The sequence below is a fragment of the Magnolia sinica genome, chromosome 5 (genome assembly GCF_029962835.1).
Source record: "Magnolia sinica isolate HGM2019 chromosome 5, MsV1, whole genome shotgun sequence".
Classification (NCBI taxonomy): Eukaryota; Viridiplantae; Streptophyta; class Magnoliopsida; order Magnoliales; family Magnoliaceae; genus Magnolia; species Magnolia sinica.
In genome coordinates, this window is record NC_080577.1 from 34,737,550 (window position 1) to 34,748,555 (window position 11,006).

At 44.7% G+C, this 11,006-nt stretch overlaps 1 protein-coding gene across 1 annotated transcript in view; it reads left to right on the forward strand.

Annotated features, from left to right (window-relative positions):
* Positions 1–10,675, forward strand: part of LOC131245936 (clathrin interactor EPSIN 2-like) — a 30,255-nt gene extending 19,580 nt beyond the window's left edge. The window contains exons 12-14 of the mRNA XM_058245733.1: positions 7,796–7,989; positions 8,502–9,081; positions 9,711–10,675. Of these exons, the coding sequence (XP_058101716.1) occupies positions 7,796–7,989; positions 8,502–9,081; positions 9,711–10,219 (1,283 nt within the window). The 3' untranslated portion in view covers positions 10,220–10,675. The remainder of the gene's footprint in view (positions 1–7,795; positions 7,990–8,501; positions 9,082–9,710) is intronic.
* Positions 10,676–11,006: the final 331 nt, after the last annotated feature.

The window sequence follows — 11,006 nt, forward strand, 5'->3', positions numbered from 1 at the left end:
TAAGAATAACTGACACCGAAAAAGATCCTTTCGAAGAAGATTGGAGATCCCATTTGGAAGATTTCCACGCAACCAGGATTCCCCCGGAAGTTCCAGTGGCATCAAGAGCTACCCACTTTGCATTTGACACCTTCCACAGAGTGACGAGAAGGTTGTCTTTGAAAACCGGCACCTTTGTCTCCTGAAAGCATAGAATATCTGGGTTTTTTCAACTAATAGAGGCTTTAATTAGGCTTCTTTTCTGGTTAGAGTCCATCCCCTTGACATTCCAAGATAGAATCTTCATTGAGCAACCGAACTTCCCCAGTTACCCTGCCCCTCCTATGCTTGGGTTTAGAGGCTGATTTGAGCCTTGGACTAGGTTCCAAACGTTGGAGCTCGCGACTGCTACAGGATTTAGGAGTTTGCTTCGATGGAGATCGGGGTTCTGAGAGGGGTCTTCCTCTGTTTTCAATGCATTGAAATAGGGCGATGTAGTCCTCCATCCTGTCCCCAAAAGACAACATGAGCGATCTTCCCACGTGACCAATAGCTTCTCCGATCCACTGCTTGTTGTGGATTTTGCAAAGAAGATCATCTCTGTCTTTGTCCAGTGGCGTAGCATCAGTGGTTTCTTGATGATGCTTTTGAAGATCTGCACATCTGGAGAGGCTCTGCAACAATCACTTCGCCGGAGAATTTTCTTGGAAGAGAGTGATGGGGCCCATCTCTAGAAAGTCCCTTGCAGGGTTCATAGGGGAAGAGGGGGATGACGGGCGGGAATGATAATCTGAATAACCAGAATTCGACAGCTCTCTCCCTGAGAAATCTTCTTCGGAATCACAACGCGGGCTCTTGTTCGCGATATGGAGAGGAGAGAGAAGGAGGTTCGGGGTCCTCCAAATCGTTGTTGGGGACTCGGGATGGTTTAGACAGCTTTGAAGGATGGCGGGATGTGAGGCGGATAGAGGGAGAGACGTGATGGCTGGAGGATGAGTCTGAGATGGAGAGACTAGGACGTTAGATTCAATCGACTGAAATTGGTTCAAATCTGGACCTGAATTCGAAATGGGAGGCCCGATCGCTAGAGACGGAAGAGGCATGTGGGAGGAGCTACTAGAAGGTTCATGTTGACGAGGAGACATGCCTCTGGGATGGGCTCGAGGAGCTGACGATATGGGACACGCGTCGCTCGTAACTGGAAAGGGGACCTTCGAGAGACTGGCGTCTTAAAACGTCTTGCGACAGCTGATGACGTGTCCGTCCCGGGGCCCTGCACGTGTCCCCATCTAGAGGGAGGTCTATTAGCTGGTCAGTCATCGAACACGCGACCGCTGCATGCGAGCCATGTGTTTCTATCTCCTTCCCTTGCGAACGAGAGAGTGATTCTTAAGGATCGCCATCTGTTGGAGGAGAGGATCGGGGTTGGTTGTTGTTGCCGCGTGTCCTACGGATGGTTGAGATGAGTTCTCCGTCCCCGATGGAAACAGGCGCAATGACAGCTGACTGAGATGGTGGTCCGCTGGAGAATGGGAGAATAGTACTCGCCTTGATTGTCGTCGCTGGTTTGTCCACCGGAGGCGGGGGAGGACCTTCCCTGACATGCCAACGATCCCCCCGTCGAGGATAAACTTCTTCGGGAGCTTCTCTGACCACCGCAATTCGAGCGTATGGTCATCAACGATCACCCGAACGTGGTGGGGAAGCGGGGAGCCCTTCTTCCTTCTCACCCTCATTTTGATGACAGTCAGCTCCTCTCCCAGCTTCGTCTTGCCGTCCAACTCCAGGAAGGACCCTAAACATGCCACTACCGAGATAAAGAACTCATCGAACCAGAGTTCCATGGGGATACCCCAAACCTGGATCCAGATATTTTCATTCTTGAACGTGGAGAAGTCCTCCCATTTCATCACTTTAGCTGCCGGCCCCCCTGAGTGTAAGTGACCCGCCATTAACAACATTTTCCGATCGAGACCTGGACAGACCTTCACCCACAATTCGTTGTAACCCACAGGTTTGATATTGTAATTTCCAGGATGAAATCCAGTGGTTTCGGCAATCCAATCCTTCACCTGGGAGATGGAGGCCCCACATTTACTGATGATGACTATAGTGTCTTTGAGATCTTCTCTGGCCCTATTGAAGGAGGATTGGCTGATGCGAATGGTACACTCCTCTTTTGGAACTATAGGGTCGGCTATGAAGGGGTCGGGCTCGGGGCTAGGTGGTGGGGTATTCATAATGGGTTGACAGGGCTGGGATGGGTTCTGGTGGAGAAGGGTGTCTCTGAAAGAGATACCTTCCATTCTCTCAAATTGGGGTGGGGTAGGTTTAGGATGATATTCTTTGGTTAAGGTGGGATTGGGTTCTCTCCTCTCCTGAACCAGGCGATTTGGGCCAAACCTTGCCCGTTGCACTAGCATGGGACGCCCACTGAATTTCTCTCCATGTAGCATTTCCACCGCCCTTGCTAGTTCCATCTCGGATGACATTCTGACCAACGCAAACCCTCTGTAGGATCCTCTGGAATGGTCTCTTGGCATCATGACATCCATGATTGCTCCGGCGCGTTCGAATACCCTGGAGATGTTAATGGGGAACCATCCCTCCGGATACCCTCTAATGAAGAGAGTGGGGTATGATTCCCTTTTCCTAGCCGAATATGAAGGAGTCGGACGACGGTGAGATACTTGCTTCCAGCCCTGGTTAGCGTGTTCTCCCCTTCTGCCGCCGCCTCGTCGGACGCTGGATGAGATTCCAAGCTCTTAGAGCCTCCATCTCTATTAGATGGCCCTGATCCATCCGCGTACGCTATCTTTGAACCTTCGGTGGAGGAATCGCCCCACTGACGGGGGCGATCTTTTTCCAGCATTCACTTCCACTCTCTCTGCACTTTTGATCATATGTGAACTTGATGAATATGCAACTGTGAATCACGGCATACTAGTTCAATTGTGGAAGTTGTAAGAACTGACTCATGAGCAAGGTAAAAAAAATCATCATTTCAAAATATCTTCATCTTTTTTCATGCATTAGTTTTGTGCGTGCATGCCCCTAGGCCCACTGCAAATTAAAAAAAGTAGAAGAAATTTCAAGTGTTTGCACAGGATATTCGATATTGAACCTTATCTGATAAATATAAAAAGTGGGAGCTGATAAGTAGTATCTCTGATTATTTTTCTTTCCGCATTGTATAGTAGTTGTAGGAGGGTTACTCCAGCTACATGAAAGTTGAAACTAAATTCTAGTATCTAGTAATATAGCTTGTTTACACTAGAGATAATTGGTTAGTAAACATGAAACTGAGTTGGTTCCTAAAATCGTTATTTGTTAGTTTTGGAATATTAGTTGTTTACGTCCTTCTTGGACGAAGGGAGGTATCACCTAGAGCTGGGCAGAATCCGATCTGATCTGACCTGATCCGATCCGAACTGAAGGCCAGGATTGGGTCGGATCGAGTAGGCCCACTCAGATTCAACTGTACATCAGATCGAGTTCGGATCAGTGGCCAATTCGGACTGATCCGATCCGGTCAGGTTGTATGAAGTTAAAATAGAGCCGTTGGATGTTTGCATCTTTAACCGTTGAGAAATAAAGGGCTGGGGTTAAACCATTTCCCAATAAATGTGACGTGAGGGTGGCACACTGACGAGGCCTGCATTGGGCAGGTCAGTAGTCTTATCTGGGAGCGGATTAGCAGTTTCCTGGATAACACTTTAGTGGTGTTACCCTTACCGTGTGGGGCCTACCTTGATATATTTTTTCTACATTCACACCGTCCATTTGTTTTTCATCTCATTTTAGTACGTGTTACCAAATTTAAAGAAGATCCAAATCTCAGGTGGACCACCATACTAGAAACAATAATGAATGCCCATTAAAAAGTTTGTGGGCCTCCAAAGATTTGGACCAATCTAATCTTTGGATTTCCCCTTCATCCAGGTCGTATTGACACCATCAACAGATTGGATGGAAAATAAACATCACGAAAACCTTACAATAGGGCATTTGGAATTTTTAATGGTAAGGCACTCAAACAAAGCTGTTTCCTGTGGTGTGGTCCACCTGAGATTTTTTTTTTTTCCAGAAGTAATGTTTTATTAGAAAAAAAAAAAAAGCGGGAGAAACAAAAGGATTCTGCTAAGGAGGCAGAACCAGGACTAAGAGCCTACGAACAGAAGATTACATCCCTTAAAATGGGTTGGATCTACTGAGATTTGGATCTACTTTTTTTTTTTTTTTTGTTCCGCGTCCTTTAAATGGGTTGGAGAAATAGATGGATGGCGTGGATATACAATACATCATCAAGGTGGGCCCCATGGTAAGGGTAACACCTAATCCGCTTCGTTTGGAATCCGCATAGATAGCGCGTGCATAGGCGCTGAGGCGTGCATCCCGTTTCGTGTACAACGCACCAGCTGTATAGCTGGTGTAGACACGTGTCGTGTGAAGACGAGCACAGACGCGCCTCGAGCTCCGAGTTGTACGGACGACTCAAATGAGATCAAAGTTACATGCGCCCCATAATGATGTATTTATTATATCCACACCGTTTATCCATTTTTCCAGATCATTTTAGAGCATTAGAAAAAAAAAATGAATCATATCGAAAGCTCAAATGGACCACACCAAAAATAGTAGCGAGGATAATGATTTTCATCGTTAAAAAATTCATAGGGCCCACCATAATGTTTATTTTCCATCTAATATGTTAATAAGGTTAAAAATACATGGATGAAGAAGAAAAACAAATTTCATATTGATCCGAAACTTTCATGACCTCCAAAAGGGTTTCAATGGTAAACGTTCAATCCCACACTGTTTATTGCAGTGTGGTCACCTCTAGTATCACCTAAGTAAATGGTGTAGGGAATAGGATGCTCATTGTAAGTTTCCGGTGAGGTTGCTTGATGCAGTACAATTAACCACTTGCCCTAAAAGCTCGAATTGTCAGAGTATGGCGAATCAATCCCACCCAAGCCCGGTGTGAAATGCCCCTGCATTAATCACCCGCGGTGAGGAGTCTCGAGCATGAGACCTCCCGCTCTGATACCACTTTGATGCAAGACAATTAACCTCTTGCTCTAAAAGCTTGAACTGTTAGAGTATGGCAAATCAATCCCTTTATCTCATAGCCCAGGCCCTACATCTCATGGGTTAAGACCTCGGCCGAACCCCCCTTGTGGGCCCCAAATTACATAGGTACCACCCGAATCACACGGGTGGGGCCCGCCTCTTACGAGCCACCCGCCTCACACGAGCCACCCACCCCGAGTGTGGCCCCGCATCCCACAGGCTACCCCACTCGAGCCCGGTGTGAAATGCCCCTGCATTATTGCTCAGTTGGACTACCAAGAACAAAGCCATTATAAGAGCAGATGGAAAGGTGGGCTGAAAGTTACACTATATGCCTTGTTCAAAGGCAAGTTTTGTATGAACAGTGGGATCTGCGGTTATCATCGTCCTGGCTTAATCAGGATAAGCGCAGGGTAGATGCTTGCTTTGGCTTGTAAGTTTAAAAACAAAACATATAAAACATGAGGGTGGCTGGTCATCACAGGCTGACTGGGATTAACCAAGTGATTGCCTAACAGGCAGGGACACAAAGACCAGGACTCAGAGGAGGCGAAGTCTTGGGCAAAAATGCTCCGAAGGGATACTCGTGGATTACCCTCTCTTCTCATCCCAGACCTTAGAAAATGCTCAGGGTAGCAGCAGCAGCAGCAGTTGGAGTGGTTGAAGGTAGTGAATACAGCGATGCATCCCTTTATGTAGCAAGGTTCCCTAATGGTCAACCCCATGTGGTTCTGAAAACCCAATCTGGGTATTGTCACGAATCAGCTCCTTGCCGTCTTTATTAATGCAATGCTGATTAAGTGCTATTGGTCTACTGCATCAACGAGTAATGCATTGTTATGCACACCATGGTTGCTGTGCATTTTAAATAAGCCTACAGTTGTAATCTGCAAGTTGCATGGCTGTCATTGACCAGAATCTGGGCCAACACGGGAGGGTCGGATGCTACTGCCTGATCGAGCCCTGTGGTTGTTGGAACACCTTGGCTTCTTTGGTGCTGCATAGTCTGTACTGAGTTCATTCCTCTCTGGGGGTGGCAGGGTAGCACCCCTGCTCAATGAAAACCAAGGCCCTCAGCTTGTGGAGATCCGACCCAGCAACTCATCCTATCTTCTTGAGCCAGTACCCTGAGGCAACCGAATCACCTCAAGCATTGATTCCAATGAGTCTCCTCGACTGAGAGTCCTTGAGAGAGGCCTAAGATCTGGATCCCCATGGATAATAAGGGCCTACCCTCTCCCAGACTCGAGAACATTCTGGCCTCAACACTAATAAGACTGAGAGTCTTATGGTTTGCTACGTTTCTTGTAAAATTACGAGTGATGAAGAAAAAAAAAAGAAGCAGAGAAAAAGTAAAGGAAACTATAGCTTGAACCAACTTTTTGGTTGGCTAAATCAGTTCATGGTTCTACAGCAAACTTGTTTGTTCTTGTGTGAGTAACAATATTCTGTATGGCAACAAGATTAGTTCATAGTTTTCGAGGTTATCCCATTCTCTTTTTCAGTTATTGTTTTATTAGTTAGGAAAATTTTAGTTAAAGAGAAGCATAAAAAATATGAAGGGTGTTAGGAGGAAAGCCCTGCCCAAGGTTGCAGCTTTCGTTTGGCTTATTGGGAGGAAAATAATTCTCATCATTGATAATTTAAGGAAGCGGGCTATCGTGCTTCCTAATATGCGTCTCCAATATATCTTTGGAATCTGTGGATCACCTCGTCATCCTTTGCCCCTTTGCCAGGGGCGTGTCAGAGGGCATTTTGGAGGTCTTCAAAATCCCTTGGGTTATGCTGGGCGCCATTGAGGTGCTGTTCCTGGCTTGGCATGAAGACGTACCCAGTAGTCGTCTTAAGCAGAGTTGGTGGTTGGCTTTTGCTCGCTGGTCTCTAGTCTCTTTGGGCTGATAGGAACGATGTTTCCAAAATCGTAGTGGGTCCCTTCTGGCAGCCTCTGTTGGACCCTTAAGTACCGCAGGGAGTGGGCTCCCTGATTGTAGGGGGTGGTCCTTGGTTTGGGGTGGTGGTGTCTACAATTTTTCTTTTTTGCCTTTGGGCCTTCTTAATAAAATACTTTATTACCCTTAAAAAAAGTATTAAAGGAAAGGATGTAGGTGAATGGCTCCCTTTAGAAAGTAAAAAGTGGGATTGAAAAATGATCTTGAGTTGGGGAGTATGCGAGTGCCCTGTCTTGTGAACTATGATGAGGGAGTCATATCAGAATTCTGGGATCAAGCTTGTTTATACTATATTGACAATGGCTGTAACCACAAAATAAGCAATGATGATGATATATTTACTTTCCAATGCTACCAAACTTATGCAGTTAATTTATTTTCGGCAAGATTTCTTTTGAATATATTCTGTTGGAGACCCCAAATTGTAAAGACTTCCTAGGGAATTTCCATCAGGAAGAGTTAGCGGAGAATGAGAGTTGCCAATTTGATCATAGGCAGATATAATCAAACTTGGTAGACAATGATTTTCTACAGTGATGATCTGATTTATTATATGCAATGCCTGCTGTTTTGAGTAATTTTGTTGGGCTTCTCATGATTCGACTGTTAATCTTCAGATTAATGGATTTGTCAGAAGTTCTATCTGGACAATGTTTTGTGAGACAGATGGGAGTATAGGAAACATGCAATTTTGTTAAGGGTTGTTGGGGTGTTGCATTTTATTTCCCTCTTTTAACTTGCCCAATGGCCATCTTTGTAAGAAACTAACAGATTGTCTTCTCCTCAATCAGCTGCTCCACCACCCACTGCAAGCACTGGAGAAGTGGACCTCTTTGGTGCCTTCTCAGATTCAGTTTCTCCAAATGCATTGGCTCTTGTGCCAGTGGCATCAGTGACCACAGCTCCTGAGCCTAGTGCACCTGCAAATTCTGGTTTTGGGGTTAACTTTGTGCCACTATCATCTGCATCAACCGTTCTGAACCAGGTATGTTTCACTACCCATTGCCTGTGTTTTTCTTTTCATTTTCATTTCCGATATCTGTTACAGGCTTTCGACACAGGAATTGGATATATAAAACATCATCCATCCAAAACTGTTTCTGTCTCTCATTTCTATTGAAAAGACAAAAACCACCCTTTTATGTTTCAGCAACGGCTAGATTATTAGCTCTCCAAAAGCTTCCAAGAAAGTAGACCGGTTTTTTCAAATTACAGTACAATGGAACATTTAAAGATGATCATCAAACTATAGTTTCATGGTCTCAGAAAAAAAAAAGAACAAAAAAAAAGAAGAAAAACTATTGTTTTATGCAAATCACAACCCTTTTTTTTCATGATTGAGATGGTCTAATTATGCTGTCTGTAATAAGCACATGTTATATTTCCCATCTGGGTAATTCTCTGTCATGCTTTTCTATTTCTTTTCATCTTGGTTATTCTCTGTCAGCTGTCAGTCTTTTAAGCTGGACTTAACATTTGTAATTTTTTTAACCTCAGCCTGCTGAGAATCCCTTTGGGGATCCTCCTTTCAAAGCTATTCCTGTCAAAGACAGTTTCACGGCTCAACCACAGGGATTTGCATCTACAGCTTCATTCCAGCCGCCTCATGCAATTCCTGAAAGTTCAGCACCTCTCCAACCAGTCTCTAACTTTGAATTTGCTGATACATTTCAAGGAATTACTTATGCTCCTCCCAGCATTGCCAATGCTCAGTTTCCCTCCACAACCTCTGAGTTTCCGCACCAAGTGCTGCCAACAGCACAGCCAAGCAGTGATTTTCTTGACAGCCTTCTCTCACAGTCAGGGCCTGCAGCTACCGCAGTAGCTTCTCAGGCAGCTCTCCCGGCTGCAACTGGACCACAAATGGGACCTGCAGCTACCCCAGTAGCTTCTCACGCAGTTCTTCCAGTTCCAACCGGACCACAAATGGGGCCTGTAGCAACCCCGGTAGCAGTTTTCCCAGATCCAACTGGAGCACCGGCTAAAGCTCAACCCCCGAAGGACAAGTTTGAAACCAAGTCGACTGTCTGGACTGACACGTTGAGCCGAGGTCTTGTCAACTTGAATATATCAGGACGTAAGTGCTTGGTGTTTCTAATTTATTTGTTTTTTCCCTACTTATTCCAATGGCTTTACCTGTCTCCATATAGAATCATTAAATGTTACCAACCATTTTGTTGTCGATGTTTGAAAGTGTTCGAGAACCCGAAAACATAACCTGTCGAGATACTCCACCTGGTTTGGTCAATTCAATTGGTTGACTGTTCCTATGTTGGGGCAACAATTGATAAGAAAATATTAGAACAAGCAAATACAAGTAAAATAGAGATCTGGCATTTGACATTTTGAAAGAAAATGACTTAATTGCGAATAAATTCTAACAAAACTCACCAACATATTCTAAATCCAAGAAAATGAAATTCTCAGTGTGTTGAAATGATAAGTGATGATGTCTTCTTCCAAACTTTTCTTGCAATAGAACGAAAGAGGATGTCATGATTAAATGCTAAATATTAACCGTTTCAATCATTCCAGAAAGAAGTCCAAAATCACTCCGTAATCTCCTGTAAAAAAATCAAGTAATACACATCCCAAATCAATTGCTTCTGGTTGTTTTTTCTAGTTTTTGAGTTGTGAATTGGATCAAATAACATCTGTTCTTTGCTCCCTAATGTTATTACTTAATATTATTTTCTTCGTTTGCAGCCAAGATCAATCCATTGGCTGACATCGGGATTGACTTTGACTCCATTAATAGGATGGAAAAGAGAAAGGAGAAGAGCTCTGCAGCTACTGTAACATCTACTATCACAATGGGTAAGGCTATGGGATCTGGTTCTGGCATTGGCCGTGCTGGTGCAACTGGTCTTGCACCTCCCCCAGGGCCCATGTTGGGCAACGGAATGGGCATGGGTGGTGGTGCTGGTATGGGAATGGGCATGGGAAATGCAGCTGGCATGGGCATGGGTGGTTATGGAGGAATGAATCGACCCATGGGCATGGTGGGAGGAATGAATCAACCCATGGGGATGGGGATGGGGATGGGCATGAACATGGGCATGGGGATGGGCATGAACATGGGCATGGCTCAGGGAGCACAAATGCGGCCCGCTGCTGGTTTGCCTCCTTCTGTGCCAGGCATGCCTAGTGGATACAACCCCATGATGGGTATGGGTGGTTATACTTCTCAACAACCATATGGAGGATACAGATGAAGCTCAATCTGCTGCTGCATTAAAGAAAAAAAAAACAGAGAAAAACAAAAAAATCTTTCAGATAGAAGAGTTTTGGTTGCTGGAGGTAAGCAAGTATACAACACGCTCCTATTGTTATCATAATCCATCTGTTTCATATAGTTGGTGGTTTCATTGCACTATTCTAAGCCCTGTTCCCCTTTTTTTTTTTTGTTACTGCTTGCCCTAGGTTTTTTGGGAGAATTGCCTGTAGGGTATATATATACATATGTTTATTCATCTGGCCTAGGTTCAATGTCATTTGGCAACTCTCCTTGTATTGCGAATCTTAGTGTTGCTGCTGCTGCTTTCAGCTGTTGTGGGAGTTTCTACTGTAATGATGATGAGGATGATGGACGGTTCTTGTTTCTTGAAACTATTGAGATTTATTATGGCATGCATGTTGAAAAAAAAAATAAAATTTGATTATTCTTTGTATCTTCTCGAGTTGGATCGAGAAACTGATGTTCAGATCTCTGTTTTGGCTATTTCTCCTTTTGCATCTCTGATAGAAGCTGGCCCATCCATAGTGTGGCCTGGCTTATAAGAGCATTCTGCATGGTCGAAAAACTCACGCCAGCTACCTGGCTTGGGTGGGGTGCGTCACCTTACGTGGTTGTGTGGTGGATGGTTTTCTTCTTACTGTACCTAACGTGTGTGTCCTCGCATGCACACAAATAATAATAAAATTAATTCTGTTCTATGACAGTGTGCAGGTTGCCTTGTGGAAGCAGCCTTGAGTATTTGCTGAAGCTTTAATGGTCCAAGT